The 13950-nt window shown below is 37.1% G+C and overlaps 1 protein-coding gene across 17 annotated transcripts in view; it reads right to left on the reverse strand.

Moving 5' to 3' along the window:
- FHIT (fragile histidine triad diadenosine triphosphatase) overlaps positions 1–13950 on the reverse strand; it is a 1480075-nt gene that overhangs the window by 610648 nt on the left and 855477 nt on the right. Inside the window, exon 1 of one of the 17 annotated variants that reach the window (XM_082412427.1) lies at positions 1770–13675. The exons of the other annotated variants lie outside the window; for them this stretch is intronic. Coding sequence (XP_082268553.1) covers positions 1770–1870 — 101 coding nt within the window. The 5' untranslated portion in view covers positions 1871–13675. Of the gene's footprint in view, positions 1–1769; positions 13676–13950 lie in introns of those variants that run through there. 17 annotated transcript variants of the gene reach the window in all.

Genomic DNA, 13950 nt, shown 5'->3' on the forward strand with positions numbered 1-13950 from the left:
AGTTGGCAATGCCATCTTGTTTTTACTGATCAGAACAGCCATAAGCTTAAAGAAAACCATCCAATTACAAATGTGAAAATAATAATAACAATAATAGATTTGTCAACTGAATAATGAGGATTAAATGCTTATAACATGTTACTGCAAACAATGAAAAAACTTGGGATTCCAATGTGGAACTGGTAGTTGCAACCCGATTCCACTAAAACAAGATGTGATGTGCAAGATCATTTTGATAAGTATCTCCTTTTGATAAGGCAGAAAATCAAAGCCCATAATGAGGTTAAATTGAAAAGCACATGTGAATTTAGTTTTTTAATGCAATCCATTGCACGGAAGTTGCTTTCTTAGAAATTTAATTTTTTAAAATGGGTTTTTTCTTTCTTTTCTCCTTTATTTCCAGAGAAGCACTTTTTTCCCCCTTTTTAAGTATCCCATGGATACTTAATATCTTCGATAAGCCATACCCACTTGAAATACAATGCCTGCCTTAGAAATACATCACCTTATGATTTGCTAAAAAAGTTGGGGTTGCAAATATGCTTTTATGATGTTCTTCATTTTTTTTTTAATGCAAAGATTCCCAATCCGCCTACCAACTGAACTGTTTTGGTCATGAAACATTACCTTCTCAGCATGTGGTATGCCCATCAGCAGAAAAGTAGTAAAGAAGAACAGACTAACTTTATTTATTACATTTGCATTGCCTACAAAGCCATTTACTTAATGGATGAGTCTCATTAGCAGTCCAACCACAATATAAAGAATACAATGATGTGTTTCATAGGTTCATTAAAATAATATTTCAAAGGAGTCATTAGAAAAGAAGAAGCTAGAGATTCAACAGACAGTAAGTTGTCTGCAAATAAATGAGATGGAAACATGTTTTCAAATAAGTTAGGAAACATGTTTACAAATATATACAGCCATTAAAAAAGGAAGCATCATCTTAGCAAGTGCTGGGGGGACAACTACTCAGGCAATTTACAAAAACAAAACTAACACTTTCACATCAACATTTATTGTGGATGCAAATGGCTGTAGGTATTAAAAAATGTGTCTTAAGAAGGAAAATTCATTCTATAGCCCCAAGATGATTCTCCTGGTTGAAACAAAATATAAAACATTCAATCCTGTTTTCAGATCACTACTATTTTTCTGTGCACACATTTGTATTATTTGTCTCCTATCTGCCTATCTTTTCATTAAAAAAAAAAACATAATAAATTAGCAAAATGGATAGTCCCGTCAAGACAGAACCACAGCAAGAAAAACTGCCTGTTTATACCTTTGCATTCAAAAAAACAAAGTTCCTTAAAACCCATATTCCTTAACCACGCCTAAGGGTTAACAAATGTTTGTTCTACAAATGAATGGATGATTGAAGGAAAGAGCAAAACCATTACTTAACCAAGGGGAGTTTTTAGGTTAGGTTGTTAATTACTGTTGTTTGATCAATTTTTTTGATCCAGAATTTCCACCTTTAAGCAAAATAATAACCAGTTTTATGCAGTATATTGCCAGTACTGTTGAAGTCTTTTCACGTAAAATAGTGTCAAATTTTTCACTAAAGTCATAGAGTCTATAATAAAACCAAGAATTTCATAGGAATTCACTTACGGATTTTTTCACAAAGAATACTAAGATGTACACTAAAACCGCTAAAGAAAAAAGGATTGCAGTAATTTATTAACTTTCTCTCTTTGAAAGGGTTTAGTTTTATAGTTCTACAAAGGGCAAAGACAGACACACACACAGTATAAGTATACCTCGGATTTTGAAATAAGTCATGATCACCTAGACTGTAGCACTTTTGGTAGATAGCAAGGATGACCTCATGTAATGGTGCAGTGGTTCTCCCACTGCGCATTCAACCTCACTCTCAGATGCTCAGCTTAGTCATGTGATTTAATTTGATCTATGGAATATTAGCAAATGTGACTCAGAAACAGGCTTGAAAAGCACTTGTGTATTTCCATTTGTGCTCTCCCCCACTGCCATCAGCATGAGAACATGCCTGGGTTAGCTTGCTGGAGGACAGAAATATATGGAGCAGAGCTGAGTCACTCTAGTCAAGGAAAGCCTGGATGAGCTTAGATCTTCCCACAGCCGGCTAAGCCCAGACACGTGAGTGAACATAGCCAAGTTCAGCAGAGTTGCCCAGGTGGCCCTAGTTGACCCTAGAATTATGAGCAATAAACGTTATTGCAGCGTGGCACTACTCGACATCCAACATACTCATGCATAACCTCTGTAGTAAAATTTATTCTCCCATTAGAGGACCCAGGTTTCATAAAGTCAAACTAGTGCTATACTTTACTAAAATAATTAATAAACCATTATTCATTTTTATTTTTTAAAGAGAAAAGAAAAGATGTATGCAAAGTCTCAGTTTTTAAGTATTGGAAGCTAATCCAACAAAATGCATGAAGTGCTGAATTCAACCCACTAGGTGCTAATTGTCAACCTCTGTTCTAGATATTAAGAATGCTCTCTGATCTCAAGTTGTTTACAGATTTTGTGGGACAGACAGATAAAGCATGCATTACATAAAAGAAGTTAAAACAGTCGTATCTTAATGCTTACCATGTGAAAAAATATGGATTTCTAAATGCGTTTTGGAATGCTTGATTAAAGATAAAAACTGACTACTCCCTACAATTAAGGAATTTAATATCTATTTTTAAAATATATAACTGATAAGCAACCGTATTCCAAGGGATTCATCACAAGTCTAACTTTTTCTGGGCCTACTAAAATCCAAAAAAGTAAATGCTCTCCGGATAAACAGTTCATAAACTGAAGACTTCAGAATACAGCTTGAGAAAAAGCAAAACAACTCAAAGATCACTTTTTTTTTTAACTCGACTACAACTTAGACAATGTTTTCCAAAGAAATATTTTTTTAAAAATTGAAAAGCAAATCCCACCGCTAAACGCACGTGGTACAAACCACGTATCACCACCCTATTTGTGTCTAATGTCACATATTTCCTCCTAGATTGTCAGCTCCCTGAGGATCAGACCTGGTTATGTTGACAGCTGTTCTCTGAAGTATTTACAATTCCCTGATTCATTCTCTCTAATCATGTGGCTGCAGCAGGTAAAAATAAGGCACCAGAAACCATCATTCTGGTAAAATAACAGGAGAGAACTGGTAGTGGTGTGGCAGCCACTCACCTAAAAATGCTCTAAGTCAAGATCACGTTCTATAGAAATAAAATTAGATTATTACAGTATACATTCCTTCACCTATAGCAGGGGTGAAATGATCAAGGACCCAATAAAAATATCAATACCAGTTGGGACTGGGTAACCAAGGGTCCTGGGGATGTCAATCTCAAATGCCTGAAGAAGCCAGGGCAGGCAGTAAATGAGCAGACCAGGTCTGATTTCAGGGTATATGTGCATTTGGTTTCTGAGCAGTAAACCCAACTAAAAAAATAGGTCTCTGCTACTAAGCCCTAGCCAACTTTCACTATGCAGGAAGACAGAGTTCCAAGCTGCTAGAGCTTTCTATTTTTTCAAATGGAACCACAAAGAGAAATTTTTACCTATTATCTCCAAAATCTTAAATGATATCACATTTTTTTTCAACCCTTGTGTGGAACAAATAAAACACATTTACGCATCTGTGCTCTGCAAAAAAGGGTATAATCTTTGTTCCTAGTCAAGGAAGCTAAAAGGAAACAAGCGATGTCTCTTCCTTTTCCTTCTTCCTCGTTGTATTCCACCAATAGTGCACTTAAAGTATGGTTAAGGGATGCTGCTCTTCCTCAACCAATTTATTATTGGCCTCAGAAGGCATGAGAACAGTGGTGGACAGCGGACTTCCACGATTCTGCCTGCTGGTGTTTCATGCCCTTGTATTGATATAATCCCCTCCCTCAGGTGAGGGAAGGACCTGTGACTTGCTTCTGACCAATAAAACATGCAAAGGTGATGCGATGTTACTTCCATGATTATTTTATGTTTCCTAAGACTCTATCTTGCTACCAGACTCTCTCATCTCTCTCTCTCACTTGTTGGCTTTGAAGAAGCAAGCTGCCCTAAATCCTACAGCCAAAGAAATTCTGTCAGCAACCTGAGGGAATTTGGAAGTAGAGACTTTGCTAGTCCAGTTGCTGATGAGACCACAGCCCCAGCTCAAACCTAGATTGCAGCCTAGTAAGGTGCTGAAGCAGAAAACCCATGTAAGCCACGCCTGAACTACTGACCCACATTTAATGAGATAATAAATGTGTGTTGTTTTACACTATTAAGTTTGGTATAATTTGTTACATGGTAATAGGAAACTAATACAAGGAGCTTGCCCCAGAACGCACATCAACTACTCACTAGGCACACTGTTTAGTTCAGTTGATGTTTACTCTTTACAATATGTCTTTCTCAGTGAAGGAAGCAATGCATTGAACTACATTCTGGTGAAAGCTCTATCTCAGAGCAGACTGATACTTTCAGTAGCTCTGTTCTGCAGTTCCTCAGCACCATGGGAAAACATGTCTGGACTAATGGTATATGAAGAAAAGAAAAAAGGTCATATTTTCTTGCTTTGACTTAGAACTCTGTTTAATGATATGTTCAACAGGGGTGGAGAAGGGCAGGGTCAGGGCAATAGAGACTGGGGAGAAGTAGTTTTATTACCCAACATCCTTCAAAGTTACACCATAAGAATTTGTTACTACTACAGTTAAAAGCAATGGATAAGCTAATCGATACTACCTGTAATAAGCTGATAATGACAACAGATGTGATGCAGAGAGCAAGATGAAAATTCCCATGGAATTATCGTAATACTATACTCCCTGGAGCATTTGAAAATCTAGAGACTCTAATCATACCCACAGCTGGCAAGGAAACTGATCAGTCACCTGTGTCATTTCCTCTCCCAATGTATTTCTTAATCCAACAAAATCACTTACAGATCCCCGCAAAAATCATGCATTTTCTTTACTGCTAAGTCCTAGCTCTGGCTAACCCCTGTGACCTCTAAAGATTTAACTAGGTAGCCCTTACTCCAAGAAGCCTTCTTGATAACTCTGTCCCTCCTCATTACTTCCCTAACATCCTATGCCACCTCTATCATTTCACCTCCTGCCTTGTATTATTATTACCTCTTCAGGCGTCTGTCTTACCCACTGGAGTAATTACTATTTTGGATGAGGGATCATGGCTCTCATTTTTGTACTTCCAGCATGTACTTTGACTATAGTAGGTGCTCAGTAAATGGGAAGTGAAGGGTAAATAAATGAATGCCATTACCCAAGGCTGTGCAAGAGATAAGGGGAGCCATTTAACTATGCTGAGGCAACAGTAAGCTTGGATACTGCAGACAAAAATACGCTGAGAGCTTTGAAACACTAAATTTGTTAGCAGTGAGCCTGAGGCAGAGGTCTTCAAAGGTAAAAGATTTATACAAAACAATAGGAAACTAAGAATTTTACAACCTAACACATGTTAAAACTGGGAGAAATATTATAGGCACCCGCTATACCCATATGTTAATTTTTTTCATATCTTGCTTCAAGCAGTATATGCATATCATTAACTCATATCAAATATAAAGAGCTATGCCTTTCTAAAAGCATTTCTTCTTAGGTTCCTACTCAGCTAGTTTTGTCAGGTACCAGGAAATAAGGGAGCCCCTTCTGGTCAGAATGGCCTTGCAACTCAGTAAGAAAGATTCAGTCCTCTACTCTCACCCCACCTTGGAGATCAATTCCTTAAAATGCAACAAACGGTTTGCCAGACAGCCTTAATTTTCAGTTGAATAACTTTGGTTTGTATAGAGGCCAGTTCTTCACATTTATTTCAATGGTTTAGGAGGATAAACTTGAAATCATTCCTCCTGAAGAAACTTCAAGGTGATCTTAATGTTATTCTACCACTCCTGCTATGACTCCTTCAGAGTAATAATAATAATAATAATAATAATAATAATAATAATAATAATAAAGCCAACTCTTTAGAAATGAGATGGGTAAAGAAAACAAAAAGGCACTACACAGAAAGAAACTATTCCAGCAGTTGAACAACAAATTGAATTAAAAAAGCAATCTCAATACACAAAAATTCACATTAAAACAAGATGTCAGATTCACTGTTAAAAGTACAAAGACTTTTAAAAATATGATATGTGCAAAGAAAAGAACGCTCATACGGTGATGATGAGCATGATAGCTTTTCTGGAGAGACATATGGTAGCATGCAGAAAAACCTGAACACATCATATACATTTCTCCTAACTATTCTACTTGGAACTCCAAGGAAACAATCAGATGCTCAGAGACGTATGTACTAGAATTGTTCTATCATGGTCATGAGCTGGATCGTCTCAATGTCCCACAATAAATAGTTGGTAATATCAAATACGGTACATGATACAATGGACTACTATGTTATGAATAATAAGGGATTTTTTTAATGGCATGTGACATGCTCACAACGTATGAAGTGGAAAAGAAGCAGCTACCAAATGTTGTTTAAAATATAATTTCCATTTTATTTTAAAAATGTATATAAATGCATAGCAAAAAAAGGTATACACATTGAAATGGTATCATTAGCTATCTGTGAAAGGTAGACTTATCAGTAACTTGTTTTCTTCTTTATATTTTTACTTGAAACTTTTCCTACCCATCTATGTGTGGCCCATCAGAACCATAGAAATGAGAAAAATCCAAGGCATAGGATTAGAAAGCATAAAGTTCCTATAAGCTGCTAAGTAAAGACTCAGTTTTAATAATATCTCCTTAGGTTCTGACATAGGATAATGTCCCCAAAGCCCCAAGCCAACCCAATCTCAATAGCATTTCATTCTATAAGCATCAGTTAAGATGTTTCCACATAGGATGTGAAGAAACAGAAAGAATAGATACCCAGAATCCAATACCAGTTATTTTCCCCAAATTTAATTCTAATAATAGGGCCATGTTAAAGAGCAAAGGTTCACATCATTTAGCATTAATGAGAGGATTACCTCATTGATGAGTGAATATGAAAAACAATTCCAAATTTAAAACCACTAATTCAATATGGCTTTTATTTTATTTTATTTTAAATTTATTTTATTTATTTTTGGCTGCGTTGGGTCTTCGTTGCTGCGTGCGGGCTTTCTCTAGCTGTGGTGAGTGGGGGCTACTCTTAGTTGCAGTGGTTTCTCATTGCGGTGGCTTCTTGTTGCGGAGCACAGGCTCTAGGCGTGTGGGCTTCAGTAGTTGTGGCATGTGGGCTCAGCAGTTGTGGTTCACAGGCTCTAGAGCGCAGGCTCAGTAGTTGTGGTGCACGGGCTTAGTTGCTCTGCGGCATGTGGGATCTTTCCGGACCAGGAATGCTCGAACCCGTGTCCCCTGCATTGGCAGGTGGATTCTCAACCACTGCGCCACCAGGGAAGTCCTCAATCTGGCTTTTAAATGTCAGTGGATACAGGTTCCTGCAAATTATCCAGGTCCAAGTGGTTGTATTATAACTGATTCTGTTTAACTCTGCTAAATATATATCATTTTTAAAAGAATCAGCAGTGCACTTTATTCTGGTTATTCTTTGGTATTTTGTTAGTAATTATAAAATTGGATTGAATTTTGATGACAGCATTGGCAAGGTAAGGGCAGATGGCCCTATGGTCCCTTTCAATCCTATGGATCTGTAACTGGTTTTCCTTAAAAATCCCCACTAAGTTTATGTTTTAACTATAAATCATTAATCTGTAAACTAGGATTTTAAAGAATTTTGAAACATAGATCTTTTTAGTCTTCAATGAATTATACTGTCTGCATTTGTTAATAATTCAGTCAAACAAAATAATGGTAAATTAGTCATTTTCTGTGTCAGATAAAACACACACATACAGAAAATAAACGATTATTTGTACTCAAAGGATATTGTTATAATCTTGACTCACTTGTCATGTAACACTGGAACAAAATGGTTACACTAATTGCCAAAATCAAGTTTCACTTCCCGATTTACAAGCTGTTCCATTTTATTCTATAAATTCTTAGCTGTCACAGACTCAGGAAATTATTACTGTCATCAATAGATAGATGGTTTTAGTGGTGCAGATGGCTGTCCTTTTATAGGCCAACTTAATGACTTGTTCTTATCTAATCTGTCATCTGTTATTTAGTTGTCATTATGAACTTTTTGGGTTTCATATCAATCAATTTTCCATGTTTACTAAACAGATGGCTTTATTAAAAAAAAAAAAAAAAGCAAAGCAAGAAAATGACATTAAATGATTAAAAAAAAACTGCAAAGGCTACATACACTTTCCAGTGTATCTAAATAAAATTAAAAATTGCTATTAAAAAAAAGTAAATTTGAAGCCAAAGTAAAATAGTTTTTAAAACTCAATGGACTCAAAGAAACAAGCAGTAGCAGCTGTCTACAAGTAGAATGAATTACGTGAAAATAGGGATAGGTTCTTCTTCCAATTTTTATCACAAAAATTTAAAATCTACTCTGACAAACAGAGATGACAAATGTCAACTGATATAAATCATCTATTCAGAAGCTCTTTGTGTTGTAATTCACAGGTGTACCTCCTTTGTCTGTTGTTTGTAATCTTTTTTAGAGGGTAGGTTAATTACATAAATACTTTCATTTAGTGAAAATTGTTCTTTATTTTTGTCATCCTTAAGATTTCTTTGTTTAATTACTGGGTTATTATCAAATTGACACCCAAGCTCAAGAAGCATAATGGTAAATTTAAATGGCTTACATCAATGAGATTAGAGCTTAGAAAATAGTAAGTGGCACTGTGCCATGGAAGAGCACTGTTAGTTCAGGCTGTACTAGAGAAAGAACCTGACAGTTATAAGAAACTAAAATATATTATTGTGAAATAATCTAACATTACATTTATAACAGTATATTTAAGATACTGTGTGTGTGTGTATGTGTGTATATGTGTGTTCAGGGGGGATATCGTATCAGTAAACTTGGGGCTTACTTTATCAGTCCCTAATAATGCTGCAAAGGTTATAAGAACAGAGCCTTCTGATATGTGTACAAAAATATTCCAGAAATAGTTTCCTAGTGTCAGGTGAACCACATCTTCCATTGTTGAATGGATTGAGTTCCACTCTGGTTTTTATCTGCCCAAATTCACGGTTCCTTAGCAATACAAAGTTAAGAATGAGGAAGATTATGAAGGCTTAATTTTTTATGGCCTTTAGACAAAGTAGAAGAACTTAAGATGGCAAGCCAGCCAATTTTTCCAAAAAGACAATTCCTTCACAGTTGTATTTTCTTATACGATAACCACAGTAAAATACAAAGCTAGAGCAGATAGCCATCATGCCATTCCAAGGTGTTCAGAGGCTTGATAGGATGGAAAAAAACTATCAAAAGAAAACTGAATATCAGATACTTTATGTGAGACTGACAAAAATTTTCTATTCCCTCTTATGGAGAACAAAGTCAAAAAGGTATATTATATATCAGAAAGCCAGAGACTTTAAGTCCTACAAACACCTTAATGTGGAAAGAGAATTTGTACCTTAGGTCTTCAGCTTAAACCCTTCAGGCAGAGAACACATGTTTGATGACAAACGTGTGCCTGGAACTGGGCCAGGTGCTCTACACACACTAGATCAATCCTGAGTAACTATGAAAGCAGTCCAAATTCAGCCAAGGAAGCTCCTAAAGCAAGAGGTGAAAGACCACACTGCTGAGGAAAGTCACACAACACAGTCAAGCTCTGGTTGAGGTTAGTTTTCCTCCCTTCACAGCTACTGGTCCATGATAGGTTTTGATCTGCTCAAAATACTTTGTAGGCATTCTTAAGTGATTAAAAAACTTGGGACTGCTTCAGCTGATCAAGTCTGCAAGCAAACACCAGCCAAGATCATTTTTTATGGATTCCACCACATTAAGCAATCATTTATCAAAGTTTTACATGCTATTTAAGGATCATGTGGTATAAACCTTCACTCAAAGCCAGAATGGCTGGCACAACGTGACAATAGTCTGTGGCTGTTATATTTAGGCATATTATTTTTTGGAGTGTACACTGTCATACTGAAATGCATATTTACTATATTTCAAAAGCTTGGAACTGCAGGCTGTTGGTGATTTTCACAAAAGTGAATCACACTGCCATCACAGTCCGTGAGTAAGATTATCTCTTCTTTTCAGTATACTTTGAGCATTCTGTGCCTCTAGGTCATAGCGGCTCAGATATGAGAACTAACCTTCTCCCACTGGATGAGTGATTCTTAAATTGTGGTCCAGGAAGAGGAGCAGCAGAAACATCCAGCAATACGTTAGCAATAAAAATAAAAGACCCCCAACCCAAACCTCCTGAATGCAAACCGGAGGTGGGGTTTAGCAATCTGCGCTTTAACAAGCACCCCCGTGTCCCTCTGGTGTCCAGCTGACTGTATCGAACAGTTTCCTGGACATAATAGCCACTTAATAAATGTTTGTGATTTAAATCAAATTAAAATGTTCTAAAGACAACTTGCTTACTTTAACATATTTATGAGAATAATCTAACACATGGGTTTCCTTGCCAGTGTTTCCACTATTATGAGATCTTAACACCGGAGAGCTATTTTGTCAAGAAGTTTCCGTTCCTTAACTAGGCACGGCTAGGTTCTGTTGACTTGTCACTAACTGAAACCAAGGATGGACCATAATCAGAATGAAGAGGGGTGAGGAAGAGAAAAGCAAAAAAGAAAGGAAAGCCATTTTATTCCTTCTGTTCATTTGGTACAAAGATCCCAGGTGTTCCCTATATTCTTAAGATGTAAATCACATTAAATTAGGATAATTGAGTAAATAGTGTGAGTTTTAGGGAAAACATATTAAGATCATAAACAAAATCAGCTCTATTTTAAGGAGAGTGCGTAGTTTAAAAAGGCCAATAAACATTGGTAAGTAACGTGGGAGAGGATAATAATACAAACACAACATGACAGGTCTACACTGCCTGATGCTTTTTACTACTCTGCCAGCCCCATGCATTTATGGCATAGCAATCAAGTGCATAGGCTCCTGAGCCAGATTAAGTGGGTTATAATCTGGTTTAGGTCTTCACTAGCTGTAGGTCCTTGGGGAAAATAGTCATCTCCTTTGTGTCTGAGTATCCTCATCTGTAAAATGGAACAACAATAGTAACTCATAGAACTGATGAAAGATTTAAATTAAATAATGTGTATTCTAAATGCTCAATATATGGTAGGGTTTTGCTTTGTTTTGTTGTTTTTTGTTTTTTTCTTTTTTCTGTAATGGGTGTTACAGAAGTCAATGTAGTTGCAAGAGCCACTAAATTTTAGGAGGTTGATAGTCTACCTGTCCAAGTTACAGAACATAAGACAAAAAGGTCATTAAGTCAGGGGTAGAATCCTATCAGTGCTTACCCAGCCCTGGGGGCATCGCAGGTATTTAGTAAGTGCAGGCCAAATAAGATGGATTATACCACAATACCAAGAAGTCTCCCCCATGATTTGCGGTTGAGAATTACTCAACAGAGACTTTACCACTTCACAGAACTGAGTAGATTGACATGACTTCATCATACCCGGATGAAAAAACTGAGAAAAGTAAATTCCCCAAATACATAATTGTTCTAAATATTAAAATACTTTTTCCTAATTCTGTGACAGCTTGCACCCCCATCACCATAACAACCCATACACACTGCTTATCTTTCACCTAGGAGGCAGGAGCAGGAGATGCTGGTGTTTATCACCTGGGCCTTTTCTTCTTCTTGACAGACTATGAAATTCCAGAGTTCTCCAAACAAGTCCAGTTTTACAGAGTCAATTGTGACCTTCCCCAAAAGTGCAGTAGCAACACAGGCAAACATCCAAAGGTAAGGGAATGGTACACATCAGGTTAGGGGCTGGCTTTCCATTACAGGCCAATAAAACCAACAGCAATGGAAAATGCAGGATGCACCAGAGACCTGCTGAACCAATTAGCAGAGAGCAGGATGAAGAGCAATCATGCAAACACTAGGACATTCAAGGCTCTTCTGCTCTGAGGAAACGGCAGATCCTTGCTTTGGACAAAGAACACAAATGTGCAGGTTTTTAAGCTTTCTACTATTAGCATTTATCACTTAAATTCTATTTGAATATTAGGCTTTTTAGGGTTTATATTAGACTTTGTGGCTAAATATTCATAAGCACCCTCTAAAAATTTAAATAAATCAAAATACTGAACAGTGGAGAGTCTAAGGGCTAAGCAAAGGTGGGGTAAGAAGCAATGGTGGAAGGTCTTTTTGAGAAGGTATGAATTTGCTGAGCCCACATGAGACAAATGCAGTTTAGTGAGGTTGAAAGGAAAAGGGAAAGGATGCTAAGAGAGGGACAATGTGAGAGAGAACACTGGGGACAATAATGAACTGAGCTTAGACACCTAGCCTGAACCGGGGGGTGATCCACTGGGCTTAGAAGGATGCTGTGGTAGTATAGCGAAACCCAAGTGTTTTGAGCCTGGCAGCCCTGGGTTTTAATTCTGTCTCTTTCTGACCTTTGGAAAGATATATAACCTGAGATTCACTTGGAGCCCCCACAAAGAGGGCAATGATACCTATCAGATAAAATAGGTATAGAATACTTAACAGCAACAGGTAGTAGGTATTCCAACTAATTCTTTTCTCTTCCCCTCAGAACAAATGCCAGATCTTTACTTCAAAATCAACATGGCCAAAACCAAATTCACTACCTTTTCTTATAAGTTTCCCTTCTCAACTGCCCTGTCTTATTAATAGGGCCACCTCCTCCCCCCGATCCAAGCTTGGAATATCTGACTGACCACTGTCTCACCTCTCACCTTCAAAATGAGTGCCCAGTCAAGTTATATCCCCCAAAACTACTCATTTCCATCTCTTCATCTCCATTTTGTCAGTCACAACCCAAATCTAAATCTGAACTTTTGCAAAGGCCTTCTAACCGACATTCTTGATTACCCTCCCACCAATTCATACTACATCTTACTGCTTAGATTACCTTTTTAGAACACTGCTCTAATGTTCCTCCTACAGTGGTTCCCTGTCTCCTGCCACTCACTTATTCATTCATCTAATAAAGAGTTACTGGACACCATTCAAATATCAAGTACTATGCTTTGTACTACAGGTGCAAATATGAATAAATCACAGCCTTGAGTGTCCAGTAGGGAGAAAGAAATAAACAGAGTATAATACAATGCTACAAACAAGAGATAGAAACGTGGACAATAATTTTAGAGGATCAATAGGATAATATCTCACAGAGATGATGCTTTATCTGAGCAGTGTCTTAAGAGATGAGAGGTGTTTGTCAGGCAAAGAAGTGGAGAAGGATACCTTTTTCCTCTTCCAGGATACAAAACTAAAACACAAACAAACAAAAAGCCCAACCACCTGTATTTTGTATATAAAAGATACCCCTACACACTGAGGATGTTAAATGGAGTCACTGCTGCAGTAAGAGTGCAACTGAGTAATTACTTAGTAATTATTTAGGATGTAAAGAGATTTTCCGAGAGGAACCAGGTAAAACAAAGGACAGGTTCTTCACAGAAGATGCAATGGCAATGACTAAGAATTCCTTTGGGCAATTATTGGGTCAGTTATCAAAATAAAGGAGGTAGAGATTTGAGGATCAAACAAATAAGAGATGAGAAAAGCAACACAGTATGATAGACATTAGCACTCCACTGGCCAAAGAAAGAAAGAAAGAAAGAAAGGGTTGGGGAAGGGAGTTTTAATCCTCAATGACAGTGAGCACAGAACTTATTACTTTTGAAATAAATATTCTTATCACAACCTCTCCTGACCCCCATAAACACTAAAGAGTGGCAGAAGGAGAAGTCGTTTTGAGGGCAGTAAGCTTTAATGTCATCTCATACCTAACCTCACGTGGATCCACTCATAGGAGAGTCAAATCCAGAGGCCTATTTCACTACAGACCTCATTTTATATATATATGTATGTATGTATGTATCCTCCCTCCATTC

This window comes from Balaenoptera physalus, assembly GCF_965194825.1.
Source record: "Balaenoptera physalus genome assembly, chromosome: 11".
NCBI classification, from domain to species: domain Eukaryota; kingdom Metazoa; phylum Chordata; class Mammalia; order Artiodactyla; family Balaenopteridae; genus Balaenoptera; species Balaenoptera physalus.